The sequence below is a fragment of the Peromyscus maniculatus genome, chromosome 6 (genome assembly GCF_049852395.1).
Source record: "Peromyscus maniculatus bairdii isolate BWxNUB_F1_BW_parent chromosome 6, HU_Pman_BW_mat_3.1, whole genome shotgun sequence".
Taxonomy (NCBI): domain Eukaryota; kingdom Metazoa; phylum Chordata; class Mammalia; order Rodentia; family Cricetidae; genus Peromyscus; species Peromyscus maniculatus.
Genome location: NC_134857.1, coordinates 97,055,103 through 97,079,621, shown reverse-complemented (window position 1 = coordinate 97,079,621; position 24,519 = coordinate 97,055,103). Strand labels below are relative to the sequence as shown.

General features: G+C 37.4%; 1 protein-coding gene and 1 long non-coding RNA gene across 2 annotated transcripts in view; one reads left to right on the top strand and one right to left on the bottom strand.

Annotated features, from left to right (window-relative positions):
- The window catches only part of Plppr4 (phospholipid phosphatase related 4), a 40,333-nt gene extending 18,372 nt beyond the window's left edge, over positions 1 to 21,961 (top strand). Inside the window, exons 2-7 of the mRNA XM_006977835.4 lie at positions 5,784 to 5,969; positions 9,742 to 9,871; positions 12,996 to 13,191; positions 14,651 to 14,708; positions 15,442 to 15,615; positions 18,058 to 21,961. Coding sequence (XP_006977897.1) covers positions 5,784 to 5,969; positions 9,742 to 9,871; positions 12,996 to 13,191; positions 14,651 to 14,708; positions 15,442 to 15,615; positions 18,058 to 19,386 — 2,073 coding nt within the window. The 3' untranslated portion in view covers positions 19,387 to 21,961. The remainder of the gene's footprint in view (positions 1 to 5,783; positions 5,970 to 9,741; positions 9,872 to 12,995; positions 13,192 to 14,650; positions 14,709 to 15,441; positions 15,616 to 18,057) is intronic.
- LOC143273964 (uncharacterized) lies at positions 14,009 to 15,555 on the bottom strand. Its single transcript, XR_013052326.1, has 2 exons — positions 15,426 to 15,555; positions 14,009 to 14,742 (listed from the first exon to the last, which is right to left on the bottom strand). It is a non-coding gene; the product is annotated as an uncharacterized LOC143273964 (long non-coding RNA).
- Positions 21,962 to 24,519: the final 2,558 nt, after the last annotated feature.

The window sequence follows — 24,519 nt, the reverse complement described above, 5'->3', positions numbered from 1 at the left end:
GCAGCATGTGAAGATGCTGGTAAGCCACGAGCCACGTGGCAAGGTATAGATTTGTAGAAATGCATTACTTTAAGATATAAGAACAGTTAACAAGAAGCCTGCCACGGCCATACAGTTTGTAAGCAATATAAGTCTCTGTGTTTACTTGGTTGGGTCTGAGCGGCTGTGGGACTGGCGGGTGACAGAGATTTGTCCTGACTGTGGGCAAGGCAGGAAAACTCTAGCAACAATCCACCAAATTCCTATCATGTCTCCACAACTATAACCATAACTAGTGAGTTCTCTATAGCTCTAGTTCTGGGTCACCTAACAGTCATCTCATCTTTTGGACTGAGTGGATCTGACTAGTAGGTCTGCTCTGCATCCACTGGAATTCAAGCCATTTGAATTGGAAAATTCTTCCTTCCCGCATTTAGCTTGAGCCATGCACTTGCACCTGTTACATGTGAATACACATTTTGTTAAGTTTTGAAGGACATTCAAATTTTCACTCTACCTCTACTTTAGAATTCCTGCTGTCTGTCCTCAATTTCACACCCATAGTGATCTTGGTAAAACATATATTGAGTTCTGTTTTACCTCTGTTTCATCTCTCAAATGTTTCCAGTTTTACTTGCATAAAATCCGAGCCCCAACCATTGATTCCAATTTTCTGCTGTGTCTGCCTTTCTGACATCATCTCAGGTTACTTTCTCAGGTTACTTGCATACAATTACATGGCATCTAAGCTAGGTTTTGCTTAAGGTATAGGGAATCCAGTCATTGAAATACTACCACTTTCTTCTTCAGACAATGTAGTTTTTCCAATATTCTTTCTTAATTTTTTATCTGCCTTCCTCATCTAAAAAATATCTATGACATTAAGGTCTCTGTTTAATCATAACCTGAACACTGACTTGTATAATCAGGTGGGCTCTCAATAAATATTTATTGAAGAAAACAGTAAGCAAATCATCCAATAGTGCTGTGTATGTTGAGTGGCCCTTTGTGGAGACAGTACTACTGCCTCAAGATGATCTTCTAGGATTCTGAATCCACCATGGCCACAAAATAGTCCCAATACAGGAACCAACATGTCTTCTACCAGGTGGAGAACAAAGTGAATGCTCCCCAGTGGGGATAACCATGTCCTTAATATCAGCTTGCTGAAAGCAAGTAAGCTACCTGTCCTAGATAAGATTCCATGGTGGATTGCACCAATATGCCACTAAAACCCATACATAACTATAGATTTTTATTTTTAAAACTGACTTGAGAAAAATCAACATTACACAGCAAATGTGATCTTTTAAAATAACTTACTTTCCATGGGCTCTGTGCTCCAAAAGTTACCATTTTCTTTTCTTTTAAATTGCTCTATCATTCTCACTCACAAGTTCCTTAGTACATAGTAATTATAAGAATCAATCTGTTCTTTTGAAAACCACTTTTCTACTGTTCGGGTAATTTCCCTTCTCAGTATGGCTGCATAAAACAGGTTGGCTCACAATTAAGGAATAAAATATCTATACTTGCCTATGTGCACAGTTTTAAATCTTCAAGATTTCATTTTAAATGCTATCAAAATCTGTGTGACTCTTCCTATTATGTGCACATAAAATTCGATGTATGTTTTCCCAAATTAGCACATCTCGTCTGCTAACTTTCTTACATTCAAAAGCAACTTCTGTTGCTAAGCATCTCCGAAATGAAAAGACACTTCTGAAGACAAGCATGACAGAAAAAAATTGTGATTTAATCCAGTGTACTTGGGTGTTAAAAGACAAAAACTGATGACACAGAAAGAAGCTAAATGACCTTTGAAGAAAAAAAATAGAGACACTGACATCAAAGGGATAGAAAATTATTCCTAATCTTGAAAACAAGTAAGGTATTGAAACAGGCTTCTACGGAAACACGGATGACTATTATATAGCTACAAAAACTGGCTAATGTGAGAAAGACAAAAAGACCTAGATATTAGTAATAGAATTTTTTTAATTCACATATTAATTCATTGTTTCTGTGTACCAATGCATGTGCATCTCCCTGAATGTCATTATTATATTAACAAGCACTGATGGCAATATAGAAAGTATGATCAGACCACAGCCTAAAGATTTTGGTTTGGAAAAGCATCAGACCCATTCTAGATAACTCAAAAAAAGGGGGGGGAGCATGCAATAATTTCCTGGAAAAAAAAGGTGCTAGGGAATTAAAGTGAGCGTCAAGAAGTATAAGAAGTATGTTGTTAACATTATGCAAGGACATTGGACAACTTTAGACAGCAGCCATCCTTATCTGCAGAGGATCCATTCCAGGAAGATCTGAGGCTACCTGAAGCTGTTTATAGAAACCCTGTATGCATTTTTCTTTGTATACAGGCTTATGATAAGGTTTAACTTAGGAATTAGACACAGTGAGAGATTAGCAACATTACTACTAATAAATTTGGACAATCATCATATCCTATAATAAAAATTGTTGTAAGCTTTTGCATTTTATCCATAGATTTTCTGCTTAACATTTTTAAGTCACAGATAACTGAAGTCACAGATAGAAAAAACTGTGCATAAGGGGACCAAAGTACTAATCTCTATTCCAGGTACTATGCCATCTTCTTTACAATAGTGAATCTCTTCTTATCAACTGACTGGTGGTGGTGGGCACTCCCAACACAGTCAATTTCACAGTTAAGAAAACTGAATCTAAGAAGCACTTCCAACGTCATCTCTGGAACAAGTAAACATACTGTTTCTAGAACCTCCTAGTCACCTGAAAGCCATCCAACTCCACTGTTTTTACTACACTGGCAAACTTCTAGGCATTCTTTCCCACTTTCCCATGCACATGCACTGAAAATAATACCTTCATCCTTTGGCTATGTCTTTGCTAACACAGTTGAGCATGGTCTACATGTGATCAGACACAAACATCCAATGGGGAAATATGTCTCTGCTAAAGAAGGCTAACTTCATTTTCAGATTGATTGTATTGTTAAAAAAATTGCACACTTGTAATTGTAATTTCATGAACATTTATGAATTTATGAAAAGGGGGATCATCAAATATTATCTGGATGGGCACTGAAGATCTCAAATCTGACTCCCATGTACAAAATATGTGCAGAAGACACAAGAAATTTTCCAGAAAAAAAGACAGAAAGTAGATGGAGAAATCTGATTAAAGGTGAAATATTTAGCATTGAAACAGAGAAAATCTTTCAAATTTTATAGAAACCACATATTTTAAATAAAGCCTGTTTATACTAATTAATGCATATCTTAACTGAAGAGTAATAAATACAGAACAACCACAAGCTAACAGTAACCCTTTACATTGATGCTAGTCATAATTCATTATCTGAACCATTTATTTCTGTTTAATTTTTGGAAAGGAGGATAGAATAGTGTTTAATACATAAGACTTTGGAATAAGCTGGGTTCACCATCTAACTACCACTTGCTGTTATAAATGTTTATCACCTACAAAAACAAGGACAACAATATGACCTATCTGTTGAACAATAAGATTTAAATTAAGCTAAAATCAGTGAATCACATTAATTTCCAAAACAGAAAATTATCTGGCATGTAGGATCTGATATATTTACTAAATTAAAGATAAAATGTATTACTGTAGATTGAAATGGAAATTTCAGTCACACTTATATACCAGGGAGAACTGTTTTATAGGTCATGATGGAAAGCTACTGTTACTGTTTACCAGGTTAGGAAGGAATGTGAAGAAATAACCAGCTGTTTGGAGCCATCCAATGATAATGGATAAGATAAAAAACATAAATATTTCAATGCAATGTTTTGTTCTGTGAAAACCACCCACTTGAAAACCAGAGAAACAAACCATATTAATCACCATTCATCACTAATTTTCCAATAAACCTAATGCCTACTTCATTACAAAAAAAAAAAAAGACTTTCTGAAAATAGAAAGTGTAATTCTATCTTGCATATTTAATATTTAAACAAATAGCCAGAAATCATTACTGGTTAATCATGTTCTTATAAAAAAAATATTTCCTATTTGTCTATGTAAACATTCTGTATTCCACAAACATCAAAACCTTAAACTAAAGAAGGGGTTGTGTGCGGGTGGGGGAGGGGGTGGGCCGTCCATGGAGGCAAGAGACTGACATGTGTATCTTCCTCACTCACTCTCCACCTTATTCTTGAGATGTGGTTTCTCACTGAAATGAGCTGCCTCAATTCTCCTAGACTGTTCGGTCAGTATGCTTCAGGAATCCTCTTCTCTTTACCTCCCAAGCCCTGGGATTAAGGGTGCTGTGTGGCAAGTTTATTACATGGATAGTGGGGATCAAACTTAGATCCTCACATATGCAGAAAAAGCAGTGTAATGATTGCTCCATCTGTCCAATGCCAAACTAAACTTTTTTGAATGATGCATAAGTCTGTAATGGTAGCTTTGACAGGTTTGCTACTAAGCAAAGAATTCACATTTTCTTGCAAACTGCGAGTAGCTGGCTCTCGAGGCTTTTTTCCCCCTGGATGGCCAAGCATATGTCATGTTCTCTATATGATACCTAACACCTATGTAATGAGAACCTGGAGCATTATAGGTTGAATATAAAACAAAATGTTAGAAACTACAAGATGACTGACTGGTTTAAGGGTAGCCAAACAGATGGCCAATGAAATTAAAATTTCAGATAAACAATGAATAATTTTCAGTGTATTTATCAATCACTAAATGGGATATTCTTACAATGAAAAATTAGTCATTACAATCCAAAATTCTTATTTCACTGGTTAGCATGCATTTTTTGATAAGTCTGGTAACTCCAATATAATTACTGTAATACATTAAGTTTTACACATTTATTCAGTTAGTTTTTTATTGGTAAGTAGTTATTGGCCATTAAAACTACTAAACAATGCATTGAATATTACTATGTGCTAGTAATAGTTTTATGCTCCAGGGACTCAGAAATAAATAACATTGACAGATTCTTATTTCCTTAAGTGTTTATTGCAGCGATAGTTTATAGAAGATGAAAACTAAATTGGCTATTTGTTAGTTTTGCTAACATAATGTTAATTTGCAAGGTAATTTTGATTAATAAGTGCTATTGAGGAAAAAAAAAGGTAGATGACAAGGTTGAGGATGGATCAAAGTCCACCATGGCTAGAGGGTATAGGACAGTCCCATTAATGATAGAGAGATGTCCCTCAAGAACTGGGAAAGGGGCATGAGAGGAAGAAGGAGCCACAGATGCAAAGGACCGTGGGAAGGAGTACATTTCACTCTCACAGGATAAGCATGAAGAATCTGAGTGTGGTCAGCAGCAAGCTTAGGAGTGGTAGGAGTGTGGAACTACAAGAGTCAGACTCTGAGACATTGAGGAAAGTTCCATTCCACAGTGTAGCTCTTGGATTTTTGTTCATGTTAGACACTTAGGTTTGGTTCAGGTGAGAACGGCAACCAACAGGACGCTTACAGTGGGAAGTGAAATGAGTTAGAATATTTCCAGAAGTCTCCTTGTGATGTTAGTGGTGACGGAGTGGATAAGAGGATTGGTAAGTGAAGAGAAAGGTGGAAAGACTAGGCAAAGAGTGACAGGTGAGAGCAGCCTTGCAAGGTAGATAATAACTAAGAGGCATTCTGTGAATGTCAAACCCACAGCACTTTAAGAATGCATTTTACTCTGCCCCACAGAGGGGCCATGACAGAAGGGGAAATTTTCACAGATTTCAAACTTCAAGATGTACTGATTCTATTTGTCCTATTTACAAAAATAGATTGTCTCCTGTGTCTTTCACCCTCAGTTGCCTATATTGGCATCATCGGTGGTTAGCCTCTATTTCCTGGAACTCACAGATGTCTTCAAACCTGTGCACTCTGGATTCAGCTGCTATGACCGGAGTCTCAGCATGCCGTACATTGAGCCAACCCAGGAGGCTATCCCATTCCTCATGTTGCTTAGCTTGGCTTTCGCTGGACCTGCAATTACGGTAAGAATTGACCCCCAAATTCATTGATAAGTCCCAGAGAACAAAAGATGATCCAGTTTGTGTAACAAGTGTGCTTAAAACAACAACAACAACAACAACAACAACAAAAAACAACAACAAAAAAAAAAAACAAGAAAAAGATGAATTCTAACCCTTGGACTGGGAAGATCTTGTCTTTGGGATATATTATATATATTGACATTCTCATGTAGTTGATTGCCTAAAACCGTTGGCATTTAAAGTTTTAAAAAATTACACGATTTCCAAAAATGATTCGTTTGCATTTATATATCATTGTGAAAAAGGTTTTGTAATTACACAATTCTTTTTTTTACACAGTTTTTTCTAATGAGTACTATTATATTGCTGATATACTTTTAATGGATGTGTTTTTCATTTGTTTGCTATTTGAATTCTAGGGAGTTGAAAATAAACAATTATATGCCCTCTCCTCAAAAATTATTTTTATAACATTTATAGGTTCAGTTTTACTAAATAAAGTAGCACTTTATGCTGATTATAAGCAATCAGCCTTACTAACTGTAAGGCTCACCTTCTGGTCATGCATGCATGCATGTATACTACACACACAAACACACACTCACGCACGCACACATGAACGTATGCATGCACGCACTCACGCACGCGTCCACACACATGTTTGCATGCATGCACATGGATAAACATAGAGAATGAGATCCTTCAGATTCACAACAGGCATCTACATTTTAAAACATGTATGTATAGAAACACCCCAATCTACTAAAAGTGAATTAAAACAGTTGTTTTTATTTTTGAACTTTACTATAAAAAATGTTGCAAAAGAAAATCACATGATAAAATTATCCATACTAAACACTATTCAACTCAGTGAATTTCTATACAGAAGTTGTGAAGCTTCACATTTTATTTTATACTTCTACTAATGCTTTTATGCACTTATCTACAACCCAAAATGGAAAATCCATTGCAGGGTTATATCCTCTTTCATAATGAATGCATGATCATTGCCTGCATTCAATCCATCCCAATCCCCTGTTATTTAACTTCCTTTTCTCTCTTTCCTGCATGACATACTGTACCAACAAGCACACTTGTTTATTTATATGCATGTATTACTGACTAGATTTTGTATGTGAGGGAAAGCATGCAGTTTTATCTTTCTGAGAATGTGAAATACTGCTTAATGTTGTGCATTCTAAGTTCATTTATTTACCTACAAATTGCATGACTGCATTTTTCTTTAGAGCTGAATATTATTCCATTTTATATACCTATAAATTTTCAATATCCATTCATCTGTTAATGGACAACTAAGTTGATTCTGATTCAATACTGTAGTGAATAAAGCAGCAATAAACATTGGGGTGCAAATATCTCTAGGGTAGGGTATAGAGTTCTCTGGGTATATGCCCAAGAATAAATATTGGAGTTATACAGTAGTTCTATTTTCAATTTTTTGAGAAATCTCCAAATTATTTCCATTGTATTAATTTTTGCCTCCACCAACAGCAAATAAGGCTTCCCTTCTTGCCACATCCTCTCTAACATTTCTTGTGACATTTACTGATGATAGCCATTCTAACTAAGGAAAGGTAATACCTTAAAGTAATTTTAATTTTTTCTATTTCTGATAGCTAGGAATACTGAAAAAAAAAACTTTTCTTGAAAATTATCTAACAGTTTATTTGTCTGTTTTTTTCATGAGCAGTTTTATTGACATTTAATTTCTAAACAGCTGTTTAATGTGTCACTACACACCACAAATAGCATGTTTTATATAAATCCATTAATTAATAAGGTTAGCCAAGCATTGCTGCCATTTCTTCTGCCCTGACACTGCTATCCCAAAGGACAGGAAACACGTTTTCCAGGGTGGTATTGTTTGCTTATGCCAGAAGGAGCCTTTGCTCATCTCTTGCTCTTTCATTACACTCATGAATGTTGAACAAGTGACATTAAATTAAAAGGCACACTTACATGGATCTTTTATAAGGTGCTCTGATGCACTGGCCTTTTGAGTTTCAGTACATCAGCAGTTTTTAAAAAGCTTCTTTGTAGACTTTCTAAACTCTATACTTTCATGTAACTATGACTCTGTATTCAAAGTACCACCCTATAGTTAATAATAATAATAATAATGTTATTTACACTATAAATATATTTAATAAAATATTTGGATAAAACAATTGAAGCCTAATTTATTCACTTTGTAAATTAATGTTATTTGAGCTCCAATGAATTCTGGGGGATTAGAAATATTTATGATGTACTTGGAAGCAGAGAAAACTTCTTAATGGATGATATTTCTTCAAATAGTAACATCTTCCTGTCACTTTGCTTAGTAATTTGACCATAGCAGAACTATTAAATTTGTTTTAAACCTCTCACATCAGAAAACATGTCTCAGCCAGAGTGCAGTATATGGATTTAACTGATACATCTGGAATAAAATGCATAAAGTGCTACATGGATGGGTATGACTCTGGTAAAAAGAGTGTTTATATGCAATCATTTGAATAACTCTCATTTTATAGATGCAAAAGTGCTTATTCAGTAAGCTATGAGTGAATAAACTGAGCAAATAAACACCAAGTCACTTGGAAAATGTCTCATTGCTATGTTCCATATCAGCAGCATTTAGCTTGCTCTCCTGACATTGTTGCATGTACTTGGCATCTAAAAATGAGAGTAACTAAGAAGTGGCTCTTGTCTTGGAGGGCCCTGGTCTGAGAGACCATCAAATGAATGTGTAGTGTGCAATTCAAAAAGCTGCTCAAAGGAAAAGACACAGTACTAAGGAAGGTGATGAAATTCATGTTAGGGTATAGTAATAGAATTTTTTAAAAAAACTTCTTGAATAAAAGGACACCCAAATAACATGGAATTCCCTCACTGATGTTATACTTCTTAAAGTCCCACAGCAAAATCCACTATTTATGTCTTAAAATACTCCTGATACTTCAGTGTGGGTCTTTATCTACTGTGAAGATGTACTCTGAAAGCTTATCTCTCAGGAAGACTACCTACTTATCTTGTCATTGGCATTCTCCAATAAGTAGTCATCCACCATGTGGCTTTTTCAAGTCTATTTATTTAGTTTTAAATTTTTAATGTAGTACAATTAACACTAAATAGTCAATCCATTTGCAGTGTCTACATTTTTTGAGTTCTTGGCAGCTACATGTGAGTGGTCGCTACCATATTAACCAATAAAAGACATAGTTCCATCCCTACAGAAATATGTGCAGAATGGCTACACTCAATGGTGCTTTTATTCTCAGACATGCTTTTCATGCATTTTTCCTTCTGTTAAATTAAAAATGGTTTTGTTGACCAAATCTGCTTGTCAAATGTCCCTGATCCTAACTCTATACTTATTTGATTCTTCTAGGGCATCTTGGGATTGATGTCAAGATTATCAGAGTTAGAGCAGAATCAGCAACTGTGTGGTTGATTGAATTACTGGGTGTGATGGGTAAAATGACAAGGGGTAATTGTTGTAATCAAATTGAATTCTTAGATATTTTCACACCTTTGACCAATGTGCAGGAGTAGACAAGATACAGCCAGACCTCTTTACAGTGTCCCAACCGCTTATTTCTCATTGCTTGTTCAATCCCCAGAATAAATTGCTTACATCTCTGAAGTACTGAGAAAAACACCTCTCCTCTTTGTTCAATTGGCAATGTGTGAGGGGATGACGCATAGCTTATGCTTGTCAGTGTGTAGGTATAGTGACACTCTTGCTGACACCATGTGGCCTTTGCAGATCATGCTGGGAGAAGGGATTCTGTACTGCTGCCTTTCCAAAAGAAGAAATGGGGCTGGACTGGAACCCAACATCAACGCTGGGGGCTGCAACTTCAACTCCTTTCTCAGAAGAGCCGTCAGATTCGTTGGTGGGTGTGCAGAGCCAAAAAGAAAGGAAATGCTTTTCTGCACAGAAATACAATGTCTAATTACAGATATTAAACCCTTAAAGCTGTAATTTAGATGTATACGTTCAGTATGTGGTGAGTTTTACATTATACAGGAAACTTGTTCAAAAACAGAATCTGGGATCTCTATCGAAATGTGCTATTTAGAGTCATGGCCCTGGTTCTGTGAGCTAGCACACCACACATTTCAGGGCATTTTGCCAAACGCTAGTTGGAGCATAAATTGACTTTAAAATAGTTTCACAAAGTGTGTGTTTTAGGTTTTTTTTCTTTTCCTGTGGAAGAAGGAAAGAATAGGGGCAAGTTCCAAGTAGCCCTAACTGGCCTCAAACTTAATATGTGGCTGAGTTTGGCCTTGAATTCCTCAGCCTCTTGCCTTCACCTCCCAAGTGCTGGGATTGCAGGTGAGTGGCCCAATGCTCCATTTTTTGTTTTGTTTTTCAATGGAGAAAAATGTCAGTAGGCCATCTCTGACAATGCTTCAGAAATTAATTTATTCACATAAGTGAGTCTGTTCCTTTGTGGTTTCATCCAAAGTCACCGTGCATGGAACTGTCATCCTAGACTGCTGCATTCTGGTTATGTTTTCTGGGTTAGACTCTTTTATGCCCTCCCCTCCCCCCCCCACACATACCTTACATTTTTTAATGAAGTCTGTAAGAAAACTACAGCCCTGACTAAGAAAATATCTGAATCATACTAATTCCTAAATCACAATTACCATGAGACCATCTTAACGTAGTTTGAGCCAGAGATTTCTTTCTACTTTTTTTCGCTGACTTAAATGGTCATCTATGATACCAGACACCAACCTGAATGTTTTACATTCATCCTGGTAAGTCAATATAAGGTTATGTTTACCTATAGCATATCAGCATAAAGAAATTTGTAGCTCCAGGTAATATCTCATAAATAATTACATTAAATTTTCTCTCCCATGACTGGCTTTGAATCATTCCCTAAACTCTGCTCTTTGAAGATACCTTCTTACCATCATATTAATATGGTAATAAAATAGTAGCCCTCATAGCAACATTTGAGGTAAGGAAATAGAACTCCAAGATATAAAGCTGAACACAGAGAAATGTTTCCATAATAGAATATAACGCTATGGAAGAAGAAGTGTATACTCCAAAATGCTATCAGCAACCTCATCCTCCCTGGGCCTGGAGAGTCTCATCTTTCAAAGGTAAAAAAATTGACTCCCTTCTTATTCAGTCTTTACCTAGACCATGCAAATCTCAGATCACACTGCTTGCTCCTTGTGTCCTACACAAATGACCTATGCTATATCATGTTAAAAGTGAATTATAGGGGAGCTGGAGGGGTGGTTCAATGGTTAAGAGTATTTGTGGCTCTTCCAGAGGACTGGAGTTTGGCTCCCAGACAGAATCCACATTAGGCAGCTTGCAACTGACTGAAACTCCAGTTCTGAGGGATCTAACACCTTCCCCCTGCTCTCTATGGATATCCTTACACTAATGTGCATACTCATATACCTATATGTAAATACATTTTAAAAAAGAATATACCCTGTGCATGCATCCAGGAACTGAAATGCAGAGATCAGCTTTCTGTGTCATAACTCCCTGGTGTAATTGGAAAAGGAACTGAGGCTTTGATGATTAGGGGACAATTACCACGGGAGAAAAATGAAAATCAGTGCAATGTGACACTCTTGGTCTGGAAATGGTGAAGGGGTGCCTCTCAGAATGATTTCTGTGGGTGTCTCATGAATCAGAATGCAAGCAATTGAGTCAGAATGAATGCAGGGAGTCAAGACAGCAGGGGAAGAGTAGGCGAGTTCTAGATCATCTGTATCTTAGAAGGAACTACTCACAAGATGAGCCAAGCAAGTGACTTCAAACATGCATAGAGATTGAGTATTTGTAATTTAAGATTGGTTCCAGAATATAAAATTCAAAATTTGGCAGGAGATAAAAGAACATCTTCACTAAATAAAGCAGCTCCCACAGTTACCCAGGCTGTAAGTGTTGTTTGGTTGTTATGGCAAATGCTGCCTTTCCCTTCTTTGCTTAATTAGCCCTCTTACCAGCACTGTGCTTTATAGAGAATGAGGATGGATTCTGTAGGGTTTAGTAACTGTACCTACTGTTATAGACCAAGGTGAGGAAAGAGTCCTAACAACTCAGAAATGCTCAGAATTTTTAAATTATTATTTTTAAAAATTTGTTGTGTGCATTTTATTACAAATTTAAGTAACATTTATTAAACTTGTTCTTCAACAATTTTATACTTACAGGTGACACAGACTGATGACTCTCACCTCCTGATTCACTTTCATCTCCTCCCCATCCCTGTCAACTCCTCCTCTTCCCTAAAACTTGCTTTCTAGATTACTGAACTATTTAGCTACTGATGGATCAGGGGCAGGGGCAGTCACTGTCTCCAGACTCCCTGAACAGATTCAAACTCATGATCACACAGATGGCCCTGAATAAGTTCAGTTGATCACAAACAAAAATATATTAATGTAAAAACGTTTTTAATTCTATTAACATTTCTCATATTCTGTACTTCTCTAATCATTCCTCAATTTTCCCCAGGTAGATGGCAAGTGACCTATGGTAAATCATGTTAAGAACTGACCTTAGACACTGGAAACATGGTTCATCAGTTAAGAATACACACTGCTCTTGCAGAGGACCCAAGTTCAGTTTCTAGCACCCACATCTGGCCACTCACAACTGCCTGTAACTCAAGCTCTGAAACTCTGACACCGTCCTTTGTACTCTCAGGCATCTGTACAAACAGGTGTACAGACCTACACAGAAACATGCTTAATTAAAAGTAAATATTTATATATAAAAATTTACCCTAATTAACAAGAATGACTATAGTATATTTACTAGTTGAGAGATTCTCATTGTACTATTTTGCCCCTAAATAATGCCTGTCTAAATAGATGTTTAGAAATTTTCTATATTATCTCTCAAATTATCTTAGAGAAAATGACAGCGCATTATAAGGTCAACATATTAGTGTGCAATAAACATGCTTAATATTAACATAAACCCAGCTTTAGCCATCAAGTAGGTAACAGTATTTTCCATTTTGCTTCTAGGTGTCCATGTGTTTGGACTGTGCTCCACAGCTCTCATTACAGATATCATACAGCTGTCCACAGGATATCAGGCACCATACTTTCTGACTGTGTGCAAGCCAAACTACACCTCTCTGAATGTATCCTGCAAAGAAAATTCCTACATCGTGGAAGATATTTGTTCCGGATCTGACCTTACAGTTATCAACAGTGGCAGGTTGAAAACAAAACTCCAGAACTATTCCATGACAGTACCTGTATCCTGTAATCATTGCACCATCCAACCATGCCATTTTCAGTCATAATGATCTGTATTTTACTTATATTTTCAATGCAACCATCAATTCAATGACTATAACACAGAGATGTGCTAGTAGCTTGTTCAAAATCTTCTCTTAAAGTCTCCAAATTTCAGTTTCACATTCTTGCTATAAGCTCTCCTTTTACTACACTTATATTTTATGTTCTATCACAATTGACTTAAGATATTAATGATCTATTCTTTATAGCTGATAGAGAATATGTGCATTGAACTCACTTAAGTCAAATACCCAAAATCTGTGTTATATCTTCTTCATCTTTTATTTTAAAATCATGTAAATTTTGCTTTTCCTCAAGTTTGCAAAGAAGTAACAACTGCCTACGGTTGCATCTCTTTTCTTTGAATGAACACAGAAATGTTAAACAGCTCCTGACTTGACATTTCAGAAAGTTAAAGACATGAAAACCCAAGAAACTACTAATACATTAATTTTTTTCAATCAACAAATTAAAATAAACATATAAGACAAGAGAAAGTTTCTGAGAAGCTCAAAAGAAATAAGTAGAAGGATAACAGAGCACTAAATAATTATTATGAAAATTGGATTTGTTATTAAGGACTTCCCCACCAAGCAAATTCCCATGGACCATTCAGTAATTTTGAATCTATGTTGAAGAACCATGTCCTGTATTCTTTCTCAATACTTCTACATTTTCTTGTTTGTGTTGAATAGCAAGTATCAAATAATTAGAAAAGCAGTAATATAAATGACTCTTTTTCCATGTTTTTATTCCATTAAAAGAAATGTCTAGTCCTTTTTCTGTGTGTCCTTTTCTCTGTGTGTTCCACTGACCAATGTTCCAAATGAACTTTGCTCCCTAAGTTGTTTAACTTAGGAAAATTCTGTGTTGTTTTAGAGGTGACAGTCATATTTAAGTGGGCTAAGCAGGAAAGCAGCTTGTTAAAACAGGACTTTTCTATACATTTTAGAGTATGAAAGTGCATTGTAATGAAACTATTTTGGAGCATAAAAATGTTTAAAACATAAAAGCCCTACATTTTATGAACTTTAACAAGAAATTGATATAACTGTAACCAAAACATAGTTGTCTTCCAACTCATTTCAGACATCTCACATGTTCCTTTGCCAATGTCATACTTGTTTTCTACTTCCTTTCATTTTAATTGTCACTGAAAAGTATATCACTGCTATTCTTTCATGCTAACGGTGACCAGCAGTGCTCCCGAAGAGAATGAATCACTTTGGTTTTCTCAGTAAACTAAATATAAATGAAGGTTATGACCTTCATTTGTTTTGTGGCCTTAAGCTGAACGTCTTACTCAGCCTTCCTGAGATGATCGCTGGCATCACATTCAAACTAAAAACTCGCAATGTGGCTGTCTTTCTTTGCAGGAAGTCGTTCCCGTCCCAGCATGCGACCCTTGCGGCCTTTGCGGCTGTGTATGTGTCGGTAAGTAACGGGCTCCTTGTTGTTAAATTGTGACCTAGAGAGAAACCAAGGAATGAGTGTTTTCTCCAGGGGACTAATCAGATTATAATTTAGTTCTGCCTCCCTTCAATACCATAGCATCAAAAGCAATAATCAGATGCTATTTTTTTTTTTTAATGGTAGAACCAAAGAATTTTTCCACAGTGAGTCATAATACTTGCTTAACCTTGGACCATTCTAATGCAATACTTTGTTGGAAGATATTTATGAAATACATGAATGTGATAAAAATCAAAGGGCTTTTATCAAGTAAGTATACAAAAACACAGGCAGGAACACAGCTTTCAGGATTTATGTAACAATAGTGAGTTCTGGGTCACTGTCAATTTGATAAGTGTTACACAATGTAGAGTCCTTGTGTTAGATTGATACACAACCTGAGTAGTCTTTTGTGAGACAAATGTACTGAAATTTTGTGGTATATAACAGGGATATTCAGATTCTCTGGCCAAATCTATTGCTTCAATGTTTTTTCAAACTTTCCTGCAAGGAAATGAGAGCTCTGATGTTCATGTTATGAATGTTGCATGTGCTTTCCTCCTTGGTAGATTGAGAACTTAGCCATGGCAAGGGAAATGGGTGAAAGTTACATCAAGTGTATCAGGCAGACTTTTGAGTTGAATTTTTATTTGCCTAGACTTTTCTAACCCAATGACCTTTCCAGCATACTTAACTCACGTCTTTCGTTTTAAAGATGTACTTCAATTCCACATTAACCGATTCCTCCAAGCTCCTGAAACCTCTCTTGGTCTTCACATTTATCATCTGTGGAATCATCTGCGGGCTAACACGGATAACTCAGTATAAGAACCACCCAGTCGATGTCTATTGTGGCTTTTTAATAGGAGGAGGAATCGCCCTGTATTTGGTAAATAACATTATTACTATTTAGTAAAGTGCAGTTTAATATGGAAAGGCATGCATAGAATATTTTGTAGATTAATAAGTTACTCATGATGTATTTTATATTCATGAGAAAATCTTAGGGTGCATCATCATTATAAGTCAAATTATACTCTACTTTCAATAAAATGATTTAATGAGTTCTTACGAGCTGAAATTGATTTAAGAATTTATATCATAAAGAAAGCACACAGAGAGAAATATCATGTATACTGAAATTTTACACAAGAGGAAAGTGGATATAAGTAAAAGGAGGATTTTAGTGAACATTTAGTGAAAGTTGCTGTAATTTTCCCAACAACACAAATGTGTCACTTTCCTGAGTGTAGCTATGTTCCAACTAACAGTGAATTTTTATCATTTTACCATTTTTAAATCTCTCAAACATGCTAAGTGTCTCCAAGATGAGTATCTGAATTATAAAGAAACTAATAGTGTCTATTGAACTCAGTCATGCATGCATCCTTTCATTCATCTTACTTATTCATTGTCTACCCATTGTTATCCACTATACAACAAAGGAAAATAAGATGCATCTTCATCATGTAATGAGAAGCATCAGCATAAATGGTTACAACGTGCTTAGTGATGGAATGTGGTTCCTTGAGAATAGAAAAGTGCCAAAGGAACATCAATAAGCCTTTCTAGAAATGGTATGGTTTAAAAATATATATATTTTAAGGTAAAGAAAGTAGAAAGCTCATTCAAGGGGAAGATATTATCATACAAAGAGATAGATATGCAGAAGAGCAACTGGATAGTAAGGGGAGTGTTGGAATGAGAAATGATGATCAAATTTATAACTTGCAAGAGTGGACTTATGGTGACCACATTAGTAGACCATGAAAATAATTAAACTAACAGGTTGCTGAATTTGAGGAGTTCGTGATAAATTAATAGGCACTCAAGTAGTTATGTCTGAAGGGCAGAAGAACCATGAGTGCTTTGGAAGCCAGGGGCATTGTTTATAGAAGTGGCACTGTAATTATTTAGGGCATACAAAATTGCCAGGTCACAGAGTGAGAGGGATCCCAGGACAATCAATATGCAGGTGAAAGACACAGGACAGACAACAAGAAGGAAACGAAGAGAGGCTGACAGAAAGAAGAAAAAAAAAAAGTCAGTTGTCATAGCCACAGTTCTCAATCATGTGATCTTGGTACCTGCAAGAATTACAGGAAGCAGCAGAATTACAAATTTAAGGCCAGCCTGGCCTACCTAGTGAAACCTTCTCAAAAAACAACTAAAATCAGTCTAAATATGATGGTCCACACCTGAAATCCTAGCACTCGAGAGGCAGAGGCAGATAAAATGGCTGTAAGTTTGAGGCCAGCCTGATCTACGTAACAAATTCCAGGCCAACTAGGGTGACATAGCGAGATCCTGTCTCAATACACCTCAACACACACACACACACACACACACACACACACACACACACACACGGCGTGGGGGGGGAGAATTTATTTTATTCCGTTTGCACGCTGGGCCTCGAAAATGGAACATTATCATTCCTAAGCATATGCTGCTCCTCAAAGTTAAGCATTTTGTAAAATACTGAAACCATAAAATTGCATTACTTAGATTTAAAAAGTAGACCCAGCCACCTTCAATTGAAATTAGCTCACAGGCAGACACCTGCTTCATGATCGTGTCTCTGGAAATCCAGCAGGCATTCAATCTCCTGTAACCAGGGTAACAATTTTGAAACTGAAATGTAACCTTTTCCAAATCTAAAACAAATAAAAACGGGTGGACTAAGCAGGAAGACAAATTAAATAAATTTTGGCCCACATTTGTTGTAAAGCCGTAATTGAATCCAACTTTCCCATTGGAAGGTCAAGTTTAAAGCAGACGGGCAAGGCTGGAGTCACTGTGACTTGCAAAAATGTGTGTCCCTGCCCTATTTTCAAACCCTACACAGCGTTTTTTATGAATGATCCATTGTTCTCTATTTCCCGAAGCTCCTCTGCTTGCCATTAGAAGGTATGAGTGAAAATGGAAGGGAACATAAATTTTTCAGGCCTCTTGGGCTGTCACTCAAAAATGAAGCTCCTAGTCCAGAAAAAAAAAAAAAAGAATAACTTTGGAAGGCAGGAAAATGTCCTTATTTCTCTCATTGTCTATCTCTATCTTTTCTTTTCAAAACACACAGAGTATGACAACAACATCGGCTGGGACTGAAAGGAATCATCCCTATTTCTAAGCAATTAGTTCAGTGATCTAGATAGTGGCAAGCTTACATGCCCCCCCCCCGGAGTTATTGTCCTTTTTTTCATTGTTTTATTAGTCCGTGGCGTATGCACAGTATCTACCTCAGTTGCATGCTCCCTTGGGCATTCTAAGGGAAACCTTAATAATAGCGTCTTTTAGTGTGTGATGTTTGTTCTTTTCCCTTGAACACCAGGGCCTATATGCTGTGGGGAATTTTCTGCCTAGTGAAGAGAGTATGCTCCAGCAAAGAGATGCCCTCAGGTCACTGACAGACCTCAATCAAGACCCCAGCAGGGTTTTATCAGCTAAAAATGGCAGCAGCAGTGATGGAATTGCGCACACCGAGGGCATCCTCAACCGAAATCACAGGGATGCAAGCTCCTTAACAAATCTCAAGAGGGCCAACGCTGACGTAGAAATCATCACTCCTCGGAGTCCCATGGGGAAGGAGAGCATGGTGACCTTCAGCAACACGCTGCCCAGAGCCAACACCCCCTCGGTGGAAGACCCAGTGAGAAGAAACGCGAGCATCCATGCCTCCATGGATTCTGCCAGGTCCAAGCAGCTCCTCACTCAGTGGAAGAGCAAGAACGAGAGCCGCAAGATGTCCCTGCAGGTTATGGACACTGAGCCCGAAGGGCAGTCGCCACCTAGGTCCATAGAAATGAGATCCAGCTCAGAGCCTTCGAGGGTGGGGGTGAATGGAGACCACCATGTCCCAGGCAATCAGTACCTCAAGATCCAGCCTGGCACTGTCCCCGGGTGTAACAATAGCATGCCTGGAGGGCCACGCGTGTCCATCCAGTCCCGCCCTGGCTCCTCCCAACTGGTGCACATCCCGGAGGAGACCCAGGAAAACATAAGCACTTCGCCCAAGAGCAGTTCTGCACGGGCCAAGTGGCTGAAAGCCGCAGAGAAGACCGTGGCCTGTAACCGGAGCAACAGCCAGCCGCGCATCATGCAGGTCATCGCCATGTCTAAGCAACAGGGCGTGCTGCAGAGCAGCCCCAAGAACGCTGAGGGTAGCACTGTCACCTGCACAGGCTCCATCCGCTACAAAACCCTGACGGACCACGAGCCGGGCGGCATCGTGCGGGTGGAGGCCCACCCCGAGAACAACAGGCCCATCATCCAGATCCCATCCACCGAGGGCGAAGGCAGCGGCTCCTGGAAGTGGAAAGCTCCAGAGAAGGGTAGCCTGCGCCAAACCTATGAGCTCAACGATCTCAACAGGGACTCGGAAAGCTGCGAGTCCCTCAAAGACAGCTTTGGTTCTGGAGATCGCAAGAGAAGCAACATCGATAGCAGTGAGCACCACCACCACGGCATCACCACCATCCGAGTGACCCCGGTGGAGGGCAGCGAGATAGGCTCAGAGACGCTGTCGGTGTCCTCCTCACGCGACTCCACCCTGCGCAGGAAGGGCAACATTATCTTGATTCCCGAAAGAAGCAACAGCCCTGAAAACACGAGAAACATCTTCTACAAAGGAACGTCCCCGACGCGGGCTTATAAGGATTGAGCGATGATGGTCCTTCCTGCCATCATACGGGTGACCACCACCACCCTCAAGACCACACATTTATTCTACCTGTGCTTTTTGTTTTTTTTTTTTTGTTTGTTGTTTTATTTTGTTTTTTTCAGGAGGATTTGGAAAGCCTTCTTGCCCAACTAGAAGATTGTTCACCATCAGCCCGGAACTCTCATTGAACTACCACAGAAATCGTGGCAATTTTACACCAAGGGAAAGGAAAAGCACAACGCAAGACCGGAACTAATCTCATCACCTGAACAGTTCTTAAGACTGAGGCTTCGCAGAGGGCAGTATTAAGACAAAGCGGTTTCCTTCTATGTATAGTATTTAACTTTCTGAATGTGCCAACTTTGAGATTTTTTTTTCATTATATTTAGCTGTGGGAATCCAAAACACACAGGTTTTCCCTACAGCAGAGGCCATGCAGTATTATATATTATTCATTTTTTGCTGAATCTGCACCAGAAGCGCAGTCTGGGAGGTGCTGATTATTACAGTTCATATACCATGTAAACTCTCAAACTCTACTTAGCTGTGAAATAGTGGTGTGCAACCCCTCGTCAGAGAAATGCTCCTTTATTCTGAAGATGTGGTAGAATAGACCGTCCTCGGCTTCCCTGTAGTGGCTCTCTCACAGTGAAAAAAAAATGTTTTGAAAAAGGTTCTGAGCATTTCTTTGAAAAAATGCATTTTTCAACATCTGAAACTCTGTAGGAATGTTTTCAGTGAAAGGGAATAACTAGTTATCTGCACCATTTTTCTGCTTTTTATTTAAGTATTGGTAATGCTGATTTCTGGTATTTTTAGTGAGTACATTTGCATACTTAAAACATTGTTTTAGAGAATATTTTGTAATTACTGTGATTATATTTTCCATTTTATGGCTTCTCCTTGGTTTATTAGGTGTTTTGAGGTTATACATATATTCTTCTATTTTAAAAAGCAAAAATGACTATTTACATTCCTTGTGTAAACTACACTGCTGTGAAGTCATAAACAAGAAATCTGAGCCAAAAGTTGAGATTGTGGGTCCCATTGCCAGACATGTCAGTCAAGTTCAAGATGTCTCCAACCTGATGGTATAGGTTATGACGTCAGTGAGTAATCACAAAATTTCATTTTCATATTGATCCAGAGAATTTCACTTTTGCATTATCTTGATAATAAATTGGAGCCACAGTGGGGTGAGCTTGACTCTCTTCCGTGACATACTTGTAATGAGACAGTAACAGTATGAATTTAGGCAAGTGCTAATTGATAAATCAAAATGTCTCACAGTATAAATTAAGAAAGTGTATCTTCAAAATATCAGACTAGGCATTGGCTTTTGTGCTTAGATTGTAACTGGCAGTTTTGGTTGCCTGTCTTGAATCAAAAGCCTTGAGCCTAAATCAAAGGAAACCATATTATTGGTAGCAAGGAGAGCACCAACAAATTATTTTGAAGGGTTTTTCCAAGTTAGATATTTAAAGGGTAGAGAAATATTTGGTTCTTGAAATTTGGTGTTAAACACTGTTATGCCATATCTTAAGGATTATAATGTACACTTGATGATTGCCAAGAGGGAAAAAAGAAAGAAAACACAGAGCTGGTTGATCCGAACTCAGTGCAGTTTCCAATGCGAGCAACAGCCGTCCAGCAAGGAATCCTCCCATCCCATAATCAGCTTCTCCATGCAAAGGGCAGAGCTTTTTAGAGAACTCAACCTCCTAAGGCATTAGGACTTTAGCTGAAACCAGCAGAATTGAAAACTCTGGCAATAAAATACCGACTTAACAGTAACCCTTCTGGCAATTTCCTTCTCAGAGAAGGAAGTGGGAGTAAAATGTTGCCTTCCCCACTTCTTACATCACCACCGTCACGACGTCCCCGCTGGCCTGGCCAGTTCCTAGAGGGAAGGGTGGGCTGGTTTTAGTACTCTGAAGAAAAACCAAGCTGCAGTATTTGAGGTGCAGTATGATATTTCCTAATCTTTCCTATTTCTTAACGAAACAGATTTTAAAGGACTTCTCTAGTCATTGAATTTTTTTCTTTACACACGATTGATATATTCTTTTTCTACTCAAAGTGCCAAAGGCTACAGTTTTTAATGACTTAACAAATTGTACCACATTGTTAAGGAAATATAATGATAGGCACTAGAATTCAGACCTCTGCATGTATATTTGATAACACATCTTTTGTAAAAAATAAATAATTACAAAAAATTTGTTTACATTCCACTGGTACCTTAATTTAAAATAAATCAGACTAGCAGGTGTTATCTCTCCTTAGTGTTCTATTTATCTTATTTGCTAATGAGAGCACTTCTTCTTTTGTTAGGCTGTGCTTTATTGATAAAACCAAGTATTGAATAAAGAGAGTTAATTATCTTTTTAAAGTAAATAAAATTATGAATATATAATATATATGAAGTATTGTGTTTAATAAAATGTTATGCAATGTTTTCCAAACTGAAAAAGTTTGTAAAGTGCTATAAATGTATTTTGTTAAGTACAGATCAAAGCTATCGTGTGAGTATATTGTGCTAACATCATAGAAATAAAGATTAGATTTCTTCATCAAAAAACATTTGGGTTTTTATTTCAGATAGAATAAGAATTGATAACAACTTGGAAAAGGCTAAGGAAAGTATAAATGAGTTGGTTAAACTCATCGGTGATGAGAAAGAAAGAGTATTGCATAAAGAAAAGAAAGTTTGTCAAGCTACATGTTAGTTTGTTTAGAAATTTTATCTCAGGAGGCTGGAGAGACTGTTCAGTGGCTAACAACCCTTCCTTCTCTTGCAGAGGACCTGAGTTCAGTTCCCAGTACCCACAACAAGTACCTCACAACTGCCTATAACTGCACTCCCTCTTCCGGCATCTTTGAGCACCTACACACATATGGCACACACATATGCACAAACAATTAAGTAAAAATAGATTTTTTAAAAAAATTGTTCCATGCTTATTATGGGATGTCTCTTGCACTTAAACATACTCTTCAATACTATAATATATAAAAAATGAAATAAGAAAGTCAGGTCTTAATGTCTAAAAGTAGTAGTCAATATAGCCTTCTCAATTATTGCCTTTCATGCCATTGTAGGCAAAAATGTTGCAGTTTTTCTTAAAAGAGTGCTTGACAATTAACTGTATTTTCTTTCAAGCCATAAGTGCGCACTCTCTGACTTATATTGCTCTATATCACATTAGAAATTGTTAATACAAGGTTTAGATTACAACCAAGATTTATGCTTTAATCCATTGGCTTTAAGCACTATGCTTTATGAACACAAAGTGGCAGTTATCTATAAATGCGACTAAGTTTTTACAACTGTTCAGTAGCAATCATTTTCATGGATACCAAGGGATGAGATCATTACTGCTGCCTAGACAATAGCCAATGCAGGCTGCTATGAAATTACAGAAATATTCTGGTTTTACAAACAATATGCAAACCACAATGTCTGTCTCATAATTATTTAAGTGCAGTTTTATTTTATTTTATTTTATTTTGGAGGGGGGAGGTTTCGAGACAGGGTTTCTCTGTGTAGCTTTGTGCCTTTCCTGGAACTCACTCTGTAGTCCAGGCTGGCCTCGAACTCACAGAGATCCGCCTGGCTCTGCCTCCCGAGTGCTGGAATTAAAGGCGTGCACCACCACTGCCCAGCTTAAGTGCAGTTTTAAACTCCTTTGATTCTTTAAATCTTCATTTCTGAATCAGCTATACCAGCTTTCTGAAGAATATTCAACAAAACTTTATAAGTTTCTGTGGATTAGCAATACTGTTTTACCCAGCAAATAAAACTACTGATATGGAAACAGAAAATTACCTGATCAGATGTCTAATTATTATTGCCCTCTTTGGCTACAAGGTTAGGAGAAATGAGAAAATATAGGATGTGTCAACCATTTTACCATATAATATATCAAAAGAGGTGATTTGTGTAGTTATGTCCCCAGAACAAACATCATCTTGTGAGGACTCAAGTGAGCAGCTTCTGTACACCTAAGGAGCTGTCATCACAGCTGCCATTTCTTTCTTTTATAGGTCAAGAGCTCAATGTTGTTGCAGTCTACACCCCAGAGCAAAGGAACACAAAAATGCATGTGTGGTTGAAAGAGTAATCTAGTTAATATCATTGAAAGCAAGCAAGAGGAATTGCAATGTTTTATTCTAAGAGGGAAACACACCTGCAAAACAGGGAATGACGTGTGTGTGGCCCTGTACTTCATTTCCTCTGGATGTTGGAGATGTATCCTGCATTTATTTGTTAGAAAGCTTTAAAATGCTAGGATCAAACATTCCAGTTGGAAGACAACATAGATTCCAGTAACGGTATGTGGCTTATAGAATATAAAAATGTAGTTATAGGATTTCTTTAGTAACCATGCCATCTAGTTGCAAGAAAATATCTATGTGAACCGTTAATACAGAGACGAGCCATTTCGCTACTCCAGAAATGTAGTCACAAGTTCCTAGCTGTGCATATCCATGCCTCATAGGTGATGTCCAAGACTAGAGAACTGAGTTAACCAAAGTTCTGTTGCCAATTCAATTTTCCAGGCTTGTAGTGTGTCCATTTCATCTCATTGTATTGCCTGTTTTAAGATCTTCTCATCATTGCCATAAGAAAATCTATCAAAAGTCTAAAATTCTCTTTATAAAATGGTAAAACAAACATTTAAATGAATGAGTCTGAAAAAATATGAATGTGTTATACAAATTCACCCTTTCCCTTAATGAATTCAGGGTGCTATGTAGGGTAGTTAATGGCCATGCCTTTGTTGGAAACTGAGATGCTCTATAAGCTCAGATCCTTTGCTTCTTCCCTGTGGATATGTGTCCACCTGATAACTGTGATGTATAGATAAGGTATGCCATCTTGGAGTTTTGGAAAATATAGTTTATTCCACATATAGGTTAGTTTCCCCCACTGTGAGACTAAGTTAAATTATGATAGACATTTCAAAAACTGTCTCAGATGAGCTCAAACACTTAAATATAGAATATATAACTTTGTGTTGAAAACAGGAGAAAAATACTTCAAATCTAAGATTTTTGAATGCTGGTCTGCAAATATATTTTCCTAGTGTGGGGTTTGTCTTATCATATTTTGAACAAGCTCTTTCCTTT